Here is a 14,709-nt window from a genome sequence, read left to right on the forward strand (position 1 = left end):
TGGCTTTGTTAATCTTTCTAGGTAATACATCTTGTGTGGACAGAGCTCACGGTAATGGTCCAAGGGATTAAAATAAAAGACCCTCCATTTGGAGCATGTGTCCTTGTGCCGCCACTAAGATGCAACCAAACAAAGACCAATCTGCTTTCATGGTCATCACTCTCACTCTTGCTCGTAGTTCTTTCTTATACATATTGATAATCATCATATTAGTTTTCGGAAATGGTTTGCTGATGGGTCTTTTTTCTAGTCTTTCAGACATAAAGACTTTTATGAATCTAAAGGTGGTGATATCTCTGGCAGCTACCTATGCCATAAAAATGCTAATGAGGTAATAATTTCTGTGATGACGAAAACAACTGCCGATACTGCTTCCTGGTCTTTTTTATTCTTGGTCAGTAAGTATGATGGACTTTTGATTTGTTATCTTTTAATTGACATATGAATGTACTGCTGGGCTCAGCTGTTAATAATACTGTTTGATAACTCCCAACTTTCTGGCTCTACCTCCAGTAGTCTGAGTACCTTTATTGTAACCTCGGTGGTCTAGTTTACTGGGTTCCAACCAAAATGGTTTTTGCTAGACATCTGCACTGAGAGGTGGCCTAATCTTTCAAGGTTCATATTTATCGGGATTCGTCGGAGAGAAATTCGTCTTCGGAGCAACGTTTGGGGCTAGGTACCCGACATAGTTGATGTTATCATAGACAAAACAACATGAGATCATAGTTTTTATGGCATTAAGGTGCACATCCCAGTTCCTTGCATAGAAAGCTCACAGATAGCCTCTATAATGTGTATGTCAGACATCCAGTATGTGAATAGCTCTTCATTGTTGTGAACTGGGTCATCAGCTCATTTAAGAGTGGACTTTACAAGACACTATTGAATTTGTTCAAATCGCTGATAATGCTAAAAATGACAATCAAATCACTGCTGCCGTAAACATTGTCCTACACCTACATTTTAAATACCTCTTACAGCACTAGTTTCGTAGACGTGCTTATGTCCCCTGACAATATGATTGCAGTGTTTACAATCATGGACCCCAATGATGGACATCTTAGAAGAATGTTTAAAACGTGCTAAATTATTTCAGTAGCTTGTGCTAAATTATTTCAGTAGCTTTTACTAAAAGCGTTTGAACGTTTGATCCATAACTACCAAAATTGTTCAACAAATAGTTTCTTTCTGATTAATTCTGACTGCTTGACGATTTCAAACACTGTGATTACATTTGTGGCTGGTGCATTGGTAAGGGCAGATAACCAGCATCTTCGGAGCTTGGCATTTGGTTGATGTTAAACCTCTGAATAAGTTTTCCCTGCAAGAATCCACATCAGGTTCTTCTTACAGGACACTTTAGCAGTTCCCTTGGTTTTCGGGATATGGTTCTCTCTGGTGAAATGAATCTATGGGTTCACACATGTACTGGCTACAATGATGACAAACACTTGATGCTCAATGTTGACAGATATCTGCTTTAGTCATCCAGTCAATGGCATACCAGTTTAGGGCAGGGTTTATGAACCACATCGTCCCAGAACACATTCAAAAACTAAGGTCCACCACACACCAAAGCTGAATTTGGGTCTGTGAGTCTGGTGCTGTCAAATTATGTCAGATCATGTTCTACGTCGTCTGCTGCCAGATCTATAGTTCACGCCAGAACAGACGCGATGTGTTTTGTCACACTGGTGTCAGCCTCAGCCCTAGCCCCATCCCAGATGTGCTTTGGTCACACACCATACCAAAACGTGTGCAGCATCGGGATGATCTGTGTTTATATGAAATCCTTTGGAGGTTATATTTTCGACATGTCAGAGCAAATATCATGTTCAGGTTGATCCTGTCTGTTGGCACCTTTATGTCAGGATGTCCAGTTAGGAGTCAGAAAAGAAATCATTTTGTTTTATTTGGTATGTAGAATGTAGCACTGTTATTCATATGACACGTATAAGTTTTTATAAGGGGTGAATATATTGATATAACTTTTTAAATATGATTTTGTAACTTTTGTGTGTGCGCGCGCGCGTATGTATGTATGTATGTATGTATGTATGCAGGGCTCACCTAATGTTTATACTAAGTGGCTACAACATGTAATCTGGCTAAAACATGTTTATTTAATTAACCACAGTTTAATAATTTTCGTATGTGTGTGCATGTAAATATGTACACATATATGTAAATTATTTTATTTCGATATTTTAATGAGTTAAAAATAAAATAACAAGAGAAACAATTCTAATAGTTTTAGTGTATTTCACATTCTCACCTAAATTTGTATATGGTGTATGTCAATGTGTTATGTAAATTCTGCAATTACAGCTTATTTTGTGATATCAAAATTACCTTTAATAATTCAAGTAACATTTAGATTTACCAGTTTCCTAACCAAAACTCAATTCCGGTGTCCTTGTGAAATGCATACAATTAAGACGTTTTAAGCTGTTATTTGATGAATACATAAAGTATTTTGACATATTTGCATTAAATATTATCCTTAAATTAGTTCAGGGTGTTTCTGATAAATTATTTTCAGGAACCAAACAAGAGAAATAAAAAAATATTTTAAATGTTTTAATTTGTGGAATTTTCCTTTTTCAGGTAAGGAGTAGCGGTAATAATTTTAAAATATTTTTTTAATATTCTTATCACATGAAATATATTTTATTAACTGAATTTCATAATGAATTTTCTTCAAATCCATGTATCTAAAAATGGTAATCTTTCTTTAGAAAATACAAAAAAAGAAAAACAAATTTCACTTCATTTATCAAAATAAAATAATTGTTTTTTTGCAGTTTATTTTAGGGTAGGCTTATAAAAAGGGTGATAACATACTAAAAGCTATCACCATTCCGATGCTATCACATATTTTGTAACTCTAGGGGTATATACTTTGTCAACAATTACTATGAGCCTTATTCCTCCCATATGATACGGGTGACCAAAATATTGGGGTCTGGTTCTTGGCCTACCATCACAAACATTTGATGAAAATGTGATGTAGTGTAATATGTATATTAGTACTTTATTCCGGAAAAAACAATTATATGATGCACTTTTTCTCATTACACTTCTGTAAATTAGATACTCTCTAAATTCTTTTCCGACATTAAATATGTTGCATCTGATTTTGCTATTAACACTTGATATAAGAAATGGGGAAATATGTTTAACGGCACCGTAGCACATTTTAAATTAGTTACAGTATTTGGTGTCTAACACACAGTAATTTCGAATCGTGAAGACGACATAATAGAGAGGAAACCGGCTACCGCCACATGGACTATTCCTACCAATAAAGCAGCTAAGGAATCTTATATAATAATGGATTTTCCCAGACAAGATAGTATTTACCATAGCATTTGGTGTACCAGTCGTGGGGCACTGGTTAGTTAGAATAGGAAAAAAGCGATCGATCTTGCGACTGCTACTGATAAAGCGGAAAGACGTATTTTCGCACTTACCCTATCGACAGGACAGCATATAGGGCCAACTACAGTATTTGATGTACCAGTCGCCAGGAGCTTGTTGGAACAAAAAACATCGTCAGGCACTGGTTGGCATCGAAAAACAGCAATCGATCCTGCAACTCCTACCGATAAAGCAGTAACTTATTTTATAGCAGGACAGTATATACCACGGCTTTTGGAGGAAGGAAACGCACTCAACACATTTTATTTACGGTTATTTATGGCGTCGGAGATACGGTTAAGGACCACACATATTAATGAGCTAATGATATAGGATTTAGGCTACATTCTATTTACAATGAAAGGGAGGAAACTCGCTGTCGCCACTTCATGGGTTATATGCATCATACTATAGACAGGATAGTACATACCACGACCTTTGATGTATCAGTCGTGATGCACTGGCTGGAATGGCTTTTGATGTACTAATCGTGGGGCACTGGTTGGAACAGAAAAAAAAGCGAGCGATCCTACAACACCTACCGATAAAGCAGTAAGAGATTTTATATATGCACATACCCACAGAGATGACAGTATATACCACTGCTTTTGATGTACCAGTCGTTGGGTACTGATTGAAATAGGAAAAGCTAACGATCCTGCGCAGGCGCGTGACCAGAAATTTAGAACGGGGATGGAAATGGGTGGGGACTAGCGGATTTTATAGCTGGGTCGTCATGGATTTTGTTTTTAAAATGGTTCCATATCTTGTTTTCTTCACTAGCTCATGGATTATCTGTGCAGAATGTGGTGCTTTTATCATTAAACCCATAACTCCCATCAATATTTCTGCATGAACCTGCTGGACTAGTTCAGTTTGTCAGGTTCATTAGAAACGGGACTAAACATCTTCTGTCATCGATCGGTGGCTTCTGTTCACCAGCGTTTCAATCGACTCAAGGGTCACACCAAGAGCCAGAATAATGTAGCAGAGGACTGCCATTGATTGATTCAAAGGAACTTTCTCTTCGTGTTCAAACAAACCGTTTCATCAAGCTATTGATTATTATTCTCCAAAGACAATATTGGTGGGAGTTTCTGATTCAATAGTCGGTCGTTGTTTATTTTAAGACCCTTTTCATGTGGTTTCTCGCCTAGTTCTAGCACGTAGTGTCTTTAGTTCTCTTAGGACTAAACAAATAATAAAATACAAAAGTAAGAAATGGTAATGTGTATGCACCTTTGAGCAATGACTGATTGAATGAGTAAGTATATGAAAATATTTGCATTAAAAATGAAATTTGTAAAACCAGTGTAAAAAGAATGAACGAATGAATTTTTAAAGACACACCCGAACCAAAATACACATTGGGGGGGGGGGGGGGGGGGGGGGGGGGGGGGGGGGATCGATCCCCATCGTTGGGCCCATTGGGCTATTTCTAGTTCCGGCCTGTGCACCACGACTGGTATATCAAAAACCGTCGTAGGTGCTATCCTGTTTGTGGGATGGCGCACATAAAAGAACCCTTGCTACTAATGGAACAATGTAGCATGTTTCCTCTGAGACTATATGTCAACAACAAATACATATGGAGATCAAAATAGTTTATAAAGTTTGAAATAATAAATGAATGAATGTTTAACGACACCCCAGCACAAAAATACACATCGGCTATTGGGTGTCATAAATGGTAAGTAAATGAAAATATTATATATATGTAAAATTCACAGTAGTAGTAGGGAGGCCTATATGGCACCATGACCTACTTTCCGTGACCTTGACCTTGATGACGTCACGGCCTTGTCACGTGACCTCGTCCTACTGACCTACTTAGACTGACCTTGACCTTGATGACGTCACGGTCTTGTCACGTGACTTCGTCCTACTGACCCGGCCCTGACCTACTGTGCCGTGTGCAACGTCCTACTGACCCGACCCTGACCTACTTAGACCGGCCCCTGACCTACTTAGACCGGCCCCTGACCTACTTAGACTGGCACGAAAGAGTATAAAAAGGCTAGATACGGTTTAATTGTCATTCGCTCGCCGAAAACGATGAGATCTACGTTCAATCCAGAGATGGCCTGTTCCACAAGTGATGAAGCGAGATGTCGTCTAGAACTTGGAACTAACGTCTACGTTTCAAACACGTGTGAGACACTTGAATGTTGTTTACATAACTGTATGTTTTGTCATATATTTTATGTACTACATTTTTGTTGTTTAGTAATAACATTTTGTGTTGTATCCTTCTGTTATTTATAAATAGCATGACTTTGTGACATGTATGTCAGTTGAGAACCATGTCTCGGTGGGAAAGGTACCTAGAGTCTATATACTACGATGTAAAACATCCTGGGAGTTATGCAGGTCCTAGTAAACTGTATCAAGCTGTTAAAGCAGAGGGTAAATTTAAAATTCCTCTGACATGGTTGAAAGGTCAAGAGACCTATACCATGACACATCAAGTGAGGCGAAAGTTCCCATGTAATACCTATGTTGTGGAAGGGTTAGACAGTCACTGGCAATCCGATCTAATGGATATGGTCAGTTTGGCTAAATACAATGACGGGGTGAGATACCTCATGGTGATCATTGACCTGTTCTCCAGGTACTTGTGGGTGCTACCACTCAAGTCGAAAACGGGGAACGACGTGGTAGATGCTTTGATAGAATTCTGGAAATTAGAGTCCAGAAAACCCAAATTGTTTCAGTCCGATTCAGGGTCAGAATACAAGAACCATAAGGTCAAAGCATTGTTGAAGTCGCATGGCATAACGCAGCTGTTTGCTCTAAATGAAACCAAAGCAAGTTATGCCGAACGGGTCATTAAAACCATCAAAATGCGTCTCTATCGCTACATGTTAAACAACTTTACTTACAAGTACATGGATGTCCTAGACAAGGTCGTCTATAGCTATAACCACACCAAGCATCGAATGTTAGGTCAAACACCAGCCAGTGTCAACCAAACGAACGAAGGAGAGGTCCGTCTGTCTCAGTACCTGATCAAACCTAAAAAGGCAATCCACAAAAAGAAGTTTACATTTAACATAGGTGATAAAGTACGAGTCAGTCATCTTCGGGGCACCTTTGATCGGGAATACCAAGAGAAATGGTCTGGCGAAATATTTACCATTGAGAAAAGGTACTGGTCTCAAGGTAAAGACTTGTACAAATTAAAGGACTGGGGTGGTGATGCCATCGAAGGGACATTCTATGCAGCTGAACTTCAAAAGGTGACTGAGAATCCTGATAAACTGTACCGTATCCAAGACATTGTGAAAAGGAGAACTCGTAACAAACAGAAAGAAGTGTTGGTCAAATGGCTTCACTGGCCTAAGAAGTACAATTCGTGGATATCACACAGTATAAAAGACCTCAGCACATGTTTGACTTTTCATTATCATGGAAGAAATTGTAGAGACACAACCTCTGTCAAGAAGTCATTCGGGTGATACCTGGACATTTTTTGGTAAACGTGTGGCCAAATCGGAAACGGTATTTTTCTCTCAAATCATCATCATATACGTGGTGGTGATTACGTGTATCATCAACTTATCTCTTCATCAAGGTAATTCTAACTTGTGGACAGCACTACTCAGCAGTAGCTTGGGTTATTTGCTGCCAAATCCTAAGATCAAAACGAATAAGCACCATGGATAAGTATATTACCATTCGAAGTACAGACAGTACGTCTTACTTTCCCGACAACACACACTGGTCTTTTAGAGTCAATCTATATGACAGACTACATCTCGGAAAAAAGTGGGTGGTAGCAGCCACCGAAATCACCATTCAGAACTGGGAAGTTTCGAGAAAATCAGACAGCCATGACATTTACGTGTGTTCCAACATCTGCTACAGCTCACATATTGGAGAAAGAAAGGAGCCCTTGCTGAGACGCATCTGTTTGATGGGGAATAAAAAGGAAAGATCTTTTGTGTTTCCAAACTATCATTACGTACCCATGAAACTGGAAGATGTGCAGATCGTGGACATCTATATACAGGACGCAGATGGCAATCCAGCCTCATTTATCACGGGACCAGTGACGGTGACACTACATATAAAGCCGCAGCCCTTTTGGTTTTGAAACATGGCTGAATACGTTCTAAAACATTACAATTATTTAAAACTGATGACGAATATTCACGATTACCATATGACTCTGGGATTACTGAATGATATGAATGAAGAACAAAGGTTGGCCTTGGTGGAGATCGTTCAAGGGTTGCTGGACGGACGTATTCACGACGGAGCAGGACAGAAACGTCGATTTTTACAGTCTAACAATGAATATCTGAACATGATGAAAATGCTCGTATCACCTGCCGTGATGAATAGAACTAGAAAACGTATATTGAAACAAAACACCCCTTTGTTAGCCTTCGTTTTAGACGACAGTCACCCGGATCAGATGAAAGCAAAAACCGTATGGTCAGTGGTCACGGATAGCTGGAGATATGCAGGATCTCTATAAATAGGATGTCTGTCAAAAACCATCATCATTTGAGATAGAACCTTCAGAGGAGCAACATGTCAGACCAGTACAAGCTGTACGTTCCCGACGTAGACAAATGGACCCGTTTCTACAAACTGCAGGCACAAGGCAAACTTCAACCTCACTTCGAAATTCAACGTGGTGGGCAAAGTCAGATCATGTACAGTGTGGATCGATGTCTAGAACTCTACGATCCCACGTGGAAAAAAGAAAAAGAGGAACAGAACAAACCCCCGGCACCCAGTGTTGTCATGGTCTCGCCAACGCAACAGGTGGTAGAGCAAGCTAAGGCCGAACAGAAACGTCTTCTGAAATGTATAAAAGGGAAAGCAACAGAGCAACCAGTCAGTTCTTCAAGAAAGCGCAAAGGAGACACAACGAGCAGAAGCAATCAGAAAAAGCAGAAGACAGATCGCTTTAGTAAAAATAAGTAAGATGGCTTCCTATATGAATAAAGCTGAAGTAGAGGCCCATGCCGAAGAATTCTCTATCTTTGAACTTCCACGTACGTTCACTTCTGTGAAAAAAATATATTATGAGGACACGAGACCCACATCCCAGATCACCACAGAAAACAGTCCTGTGGAGTTTAACGTTTATGGTCAAGGCATCGATTACATAGACCTGAAACGTACCAAACTACACGTCAGAGCTAAAATCACCAAAGCCGATGGCAGCATCTTGACAAAAGATGAACAGGTGGGACCCGTCAATCTATGGCTCCAGTTTGTGGTCTCAAGTGGATCTGACACTCAATGGAAAACTCATCACCACCTCTACCAATCTGTATCCATACAAGAGCTACCTGAAAGTGTTGTTGAATGGCACGTCCACAGCCTGCAATCCCAACTGTACTACAAAGCACGTCTGATGATATAGACAGTGTAGACCCAATAACGGGCATCAATTCGGGACTTGCTAACAGAGGTGCTTTATGTGAATGCAGTCACACCGTGGATATGGAAGGACCTCTGTACGAAGACTTTTTAGACATCAAACGTTATCTCATCAATGGCGTCAATCTACAGATCAAACTGTTCCGGACCAGGCCTTCCTTCCATCTGATGGCAGGAGAAGATAATCCTGATTACAAAGTCAAGATCGAAGACGTATACCTCAGAGTCTGCAAAGTGCGACCCAATACGGCCATCATCACGGCCCACGCCAAGGCATTGCAGGACACTGAAGCCAAGTATCCTTTCACAAGGAGCGACATCAAAGTGGCCTCCATACCCAAGGGACAACTGAGTTTCACCTGGGATCACCTGTTTCAAAATAAATGTCTCAACAAAGTTGTGGTGGCACTGGTCTCTGCCGAAGCAGTGAATGGCAGTTACACCAAAAATCCATTAAATTTTGCCATGTACGATCTGGACACGATTGCGTTGTACGTGAATGGTGAATCCTTACCGGCTCAACCTCTGCACGTAGACAATAATCAGTACATCTCGGCCTACAGCAGTCTGTTCGAAGGAAGAGAATCCATAGGACTGGACGTGTCTAGAGAGGATTTTAGAAGTGGATATGCTCTGTATCAATTCACCTTGGAACCTTACCACTTGAAGGACGGATACCTGGATCTTATAAAAAGGGGTAATCTTCGACTGGACTTACAGTTTAAAAAAGCCTTACCAGAAACGGTCAACTGTTTGATCTACTCGGAAGACAACCTTCTGCTTCAAATCGACGGAGCCAGGAACATCTTGTATGCAGAACCATGAACACCTTACAGTTGGAACGTGCTCTGAACGCCGATCCGGTCACGAGACACGTCAGAGTCTATGCTGCAGATGAACTTCCACAACACCGACTGAATCGTTTTCCACGAGGATTCATTGTGAACACAGAACCCTCGACCATGAAAGGACAACACTGGGTGGCCTTATGGTTAGACAGTGCTAACCATGGAGAATTCTTTGACAGTTTTGGAAAGCCTCCAGAATATTACCAGAGACAATTTCGAGCCTTTCTGCAGAGAAACAGTGTATGCACCTACTACAACGACAGGGTGCTTCAAGACGCCAACAGCAACTCGTGTGGACTTTTTGCTTTGTTTTACGTTGCTATGAAATCGACGGGATCCTCGCTCAGAGACATTCAAAATTATTTTTGTTCAGCTATTATAGTCAACGAAGCTATCGTGTATCAGTTTGCCTTAACATATTTTAATCATTGTACATTATAGTTTTTGCCCTTAAGGCCTCTCGGTGTAACCCAATGTGTGTGTCCATTGCATGTGTAGCTGTCTCTACAGAGAACAGAGATTGTAATTAGAAATAAATGAAAAACAACCCAAAATTTCGCTAGCCCACACAAGTCCTGCTCGAATCGATGGACGGTTGGGAGGTATGGCACTGCGTTCTGTTTTTACTACAACACAACATCAACATAACAACATTTTGCAAATCATTTATTTGCTCCCGTTTCAAACCAGTGGAGATAAGGGTTAAGGAGCAGACCTCTATTCCACTTTACAATGATTTCCATTTAAATTGTTTTCTCTTTCGTTGTGGTATTCCTGGTGGCCGCTTCTGTCTCTGTAGGGTTGGTTCCATCTTTATTGATTTCTCTGGGTTCAGCATCTTCTTCGAGTCCATTGTCTTCTTTTTCACATCGGCCAAAGGTTTGGATACAATGGGAGGTATTTGCCCTTTTCCATCTTGACCCTCTTCATGTCTTGGGACATCCATCACTTGTCCTTTTAACAGGCGTATATATTTTTCTTCAGGCACCAGAATGTTTTTTGACACGTGTTGCATTATACTGTCTTTAACAATGGTGTTATACTCTGTAGCGCGAGTACGATGATATCAGCTCATAGCACCTTTTTCTTCTTCTTGACAGGAACCGTCTTGCCACCCAACACACGTAATACTTTTTTGTGTTTCTTCAACTTTTCAATGCCTCTTTGGAGAGTGGAACGTCACTGTGCAATATGTTGGCAATAATGAAGGTCAAGGTTTTCAGTTGATCCTTGGTTATATGTTTAAACAGCAGACTTTTCTGTTTTGTCGATTTACCAGACAGCAAGAACTGCAAGAACATCAGGTTCTCCTTGATGACTTGAGACATTTTGACGATGATTTGAAAATACAGTGCTATTTATACTCTCGGGACGTAGACGGTGGAGTCTTATTTGAGAAATATCCGAGTTCTCAGTCTTAATTTGTCATCGGCGTGGGGCGACATGTCTATCACCAAGTAATTAAAAGGGGTCTTCATGGCATCTCTGTACGCTTCTACCAAAACACCCGCATGGCCAGGAAACAACTGACGACCCAGCGTCATGATCTGTGATGTATCTCTCACATTTTTAAAGAGGACAAGATACCAGGTGTTGAGAGCAATGGTTCTGGCAGTCTTTCCCTGTCCATACAGGTTTTGGGTAATAAATACGACGCTCAATCTTCTGTGATGACATCCTTGAGTAAACAACAGCTCTATGTCTTTGTGCTCCAGTACGTGATTCATCAAGTTATCCAAAATGATAAGTCCATGTTGTCCATTAGCAAACTCTTCTATTTCTGTTTGCGTAGGTAACCCCGAATGAAACATAAGGTTAGCTACAGTCTTTTCCATCTCGTGGTAGAGTGTCTGGTACACGCCATAGCAATACATGATTTTCTTTGGAGGGTCTTTGACGTACATACCATTCAGGTTTTTCAGGAGTCTGTACACCCAACTGAGTCTTACCAGCACCCGTTGGGCCTGATACACACATGCTCGAGCAAGGTTCGAATGGTGCCAAACTCTGTGTTTCCCACCAAGGTCGTGTGGGATCCACCACTGCTTCTGGACTCCACGAAATGGCACTTTTAGGTAATGTGGGTTTCACTGCTTCAAATGTCTCCTTTGTCAACCAAGATACTCTGTTTTCCAAATGGTGTACTTGAGACAGATAAGGAAGTCTCAACAAATTCTTGGCCAGACATCCTGGAACTGGACAATCTTTTCTGACACGACCCATAGCGACAAATGTATCTACTAAACTAAACTACTTTGCAAATCACAACTATTTTTATAGTGTGATCCTGATGTGACCCTGAGAGTGGCCCTGATGTGGCCCTCTAACATATAAATGTGTCCTATGATATTTCTCTCCTGTTTGCCAGAGATATAAAAGTCCCTGTTACCCCTTGTTCACCACGTGGACGTCGCAGAGATTCAAACAAGATATACCAAATTTGATGTTTTTATGGAGAATGTAGTGGAGGGAAAATACCAAGTTTGATGTTTCATACCGAGTTTGATTTTGGGGAACAAACTACTAAAACGCAAAAGAAACGCAGGTTCTCATTAAATTGGATATAAAATATTAAAAAAACAAAACGAAATGAAGATTTCAACATTTATTTTGGAGCTACATCAATTCGGCACACATTGGTGTTGGAAATGTTTGATTGAATTCCTTTTTGGCTATTGTTTCATGTCATAAAGTAGGGTGGGGGTCCATGTTAAAAATGTGAAAGAGACGACCTGTAGCATTGTCAAAGTCAGTATCGCGTGTGACCACCCTGGGCATTCAAACAGGCAGTGCAACGTCTCCTCATTGAGTTGACAAGCCGTTGAAAGAATGCCTGAGGGAGTGAGTTCCATTCATGGACCAATGCTGCCTCCAGCGCCTGCATATTCTGAGGTTGTCCGCGAGCCTGAAGGCGACGTCCGATTTCATCCCAGACGTGTTCGATAGGCGCCATGTCCGGTGATAAGGCTGGCTACGGCAACGTTGGGATGTTGTGCTGAGCCAGCAACGCCTGTGTTGCCCTGGCAGTGTGCGGCCTGGCATTGTCTTGCTGCAGCAAGCGCACACGTGGGTGAGCGGCAAAGAAGGGAACGACGTGATTGTTGATGACGTCATTTTGGTACACGGCGGCATTAACGCGTTGTCTGAACACATGAAGTTGTGTTCTGTGGTTGAATGAGAACCCACCCCACACCATCACACTACCCCCGCCCCATCGGTCGGCCTGCAGAACGCAGCAGTCGGAGTAACGTTCATGTCGACGTCGCCATACTCGGATTCGGCCATCAGCGTTGGAAAGATTGTAACGGCTCTCATCAGTAAACAGAACTTGTTGCCACTGGCCACGTCGCCATCTTTGATGTTGTTGCGCCCACTGTTGACGTTGTTGGCGGTGCCGAGGGGTCAATATTGGTCCCACATAAGGACGGCGGTTACGGAGTCCTGCTGCCCTCAGACGGCGTCGGACGGTATCGGCGGACACTGGACCACGTGGACCACGCACCTGGTGAGCGGTGTTAGCTGCTGGCAGCATCCGATTCCTAAGGTGGGTCACCCGGATGTACCGGTCTAGGGCTGCGGTTGTCACCCTCGGGCGGCCGGTGCGTGGTCGATCGTTCACAGATCCAGTGATTTGGTGACGTTGAGAAAGGCGTGCGATTGTCGAAACATGACATCCCAATTGTCTGGCTACAGCAGTACGGGTCTGTCCGGCTTGCAACATCCCGATGGCCATCCCTCGCTGGAGTTGCGTCAGTCGCGGCATTTTTAAAATGTGATTCTGTTGTCTGTCACTACTCAAATTGAATTTATGCGATTAAATCCAGGTGTGTAGGCTTTATAAGCATTTCAATGAGTGTGTTTGCACTGGATTCATGATACGGATGATCCAGCACGTGCAAACAACGTGTTTTGAGAATTCGTGACGTCACACAGGTAATGAAATTGACACGCAGGTGGGACTGCGGTGTGGGTGTGTGCCATGTCCTTTAACACAGTTGAGGTTCAATTCCACCAAAGATACTGCTTTACAAAGTGCAATTCTTTCGCATTTTCAGGACCTGCGTTTCTTTTGCGTTTTAGTATATGCCTATGATTGTTTTTTTTTTTATCCAAAACATTAGTTTGCAGCTTCCTCTTAAACACAACTTGTTTGTGTCCAAGAGGTGAGTGGAGAGTGGGATAATGCATGGAGAATTTAGATTACTTATACACAAATTTTGAATCGCCGGCCTAAAATAACGGAGTATTGACTCCATAAATCACAAATGTATCGGACTATTTAAGAAAAAAAATATACAAAAGTGAATTTGAACTGCAATCAAACAAAGTCCGATAAAAAAAAAAAAAGTTACAGTGTGGAGACTGATACCAAGTTTGATTTTGGGGAGATAAATACCAAGTTTGATGTTACATACTAAATGTGATTGGCGGAAAAATACCAAGTTTGATGTTTCATACCGAGTTTGATGATTCATACAGAACTTTAATAGCCATAAGGAAGAGTGTCCAAATTGTCTTGAATGACACGCTTGGTGTACACTATCTTGTACTTTTTCTCTTCAACTTTCTTGTAAATTTTTCTCTTCCTTTTTTCTCGTGAAATTTTGGATGGGTTCGTCACTGTAAGGGTAGCATCTCTTGTGGGTGACAAGACTATCTCGCGGATAGCTTCAAAGTTGATGAGCTGTGCATTGGCATAGTTTAACGACAAAACCTCGCACCTTGCACACTTCTGAGCCTTTATTGGTTCTGTAGCCATAATTTTTTGGACCACCAGAAACAAATTCGGTGATAAACTGACCATCCAATTCGTCAGTCAGTTCTCCGAGATAATCTCCCAGAGGGGGCCGATAGTCTCCAGGTCTTGCCACGAAAATGACCGAGTCCGTGTCGTAATACAACACCTTTTCACCCAGCTGTTCCAACACACTGTACAGCTTCAATCTTGCCCATGAAGTGGTAAACGTTGCCAGAAAAACATTGGTTTTTAAATATTCTGGGATGAAGGTGGACTTGTGTTGATATTCAAGCTGCAAAA

General features: G+C 41.4%; 2 protein-coding genes across 2 annotated transcripts; both read left to right on the forward strand.

Annotated features, from left to right (window-relative positions):
• Positions 1-5,726: 5,726 nt before the first annotated feature.
• On the forward strand, positions 5,727-6,881 carry LOC121376966. Its single transcript, XM_041504815.1, has one exon. The coding sequence runs from the start codon at positions 5,727-5,729 to the stop codon at positions 6,879-6,881; it is 1,155 nt and encodes a 384-aa protein (XP_041360749.1).
• Positions 6,882-8,886: 2,005 nt separating this feature from the next.
• Positions 8,887-9,648, forward strand: LOC121377045 (uncharacterized protein F54H12.2-like). Its single transcript, XM_041504934.1, has one exon. The coding sequence runs from the start codon at positions 8,887-8,889 to the stop codon at positions 9,646-9,648; it is 762 nt and encodes a 253-aa protein (XP_041360868.1).
• Positions 9,649-14,709: the final 5,061 nt, after the last annotated feature.

Source organism: Gigantopelta aegis, chromosome 1 (assembly GCF_016097555.1).
Source record: "Gigantopelta aegis isolate Gae_Host chromosome 1, Gae_host_genome, whole genome shotgun sequence".
Taxonomy (NCBI): domain Eukaryota; kingdom Metazoa; phylum Mollusca; class Gastropoda; order Neomphalida; family Peltospiridae; genus Gigantopelta; species Gigantopelta aegis.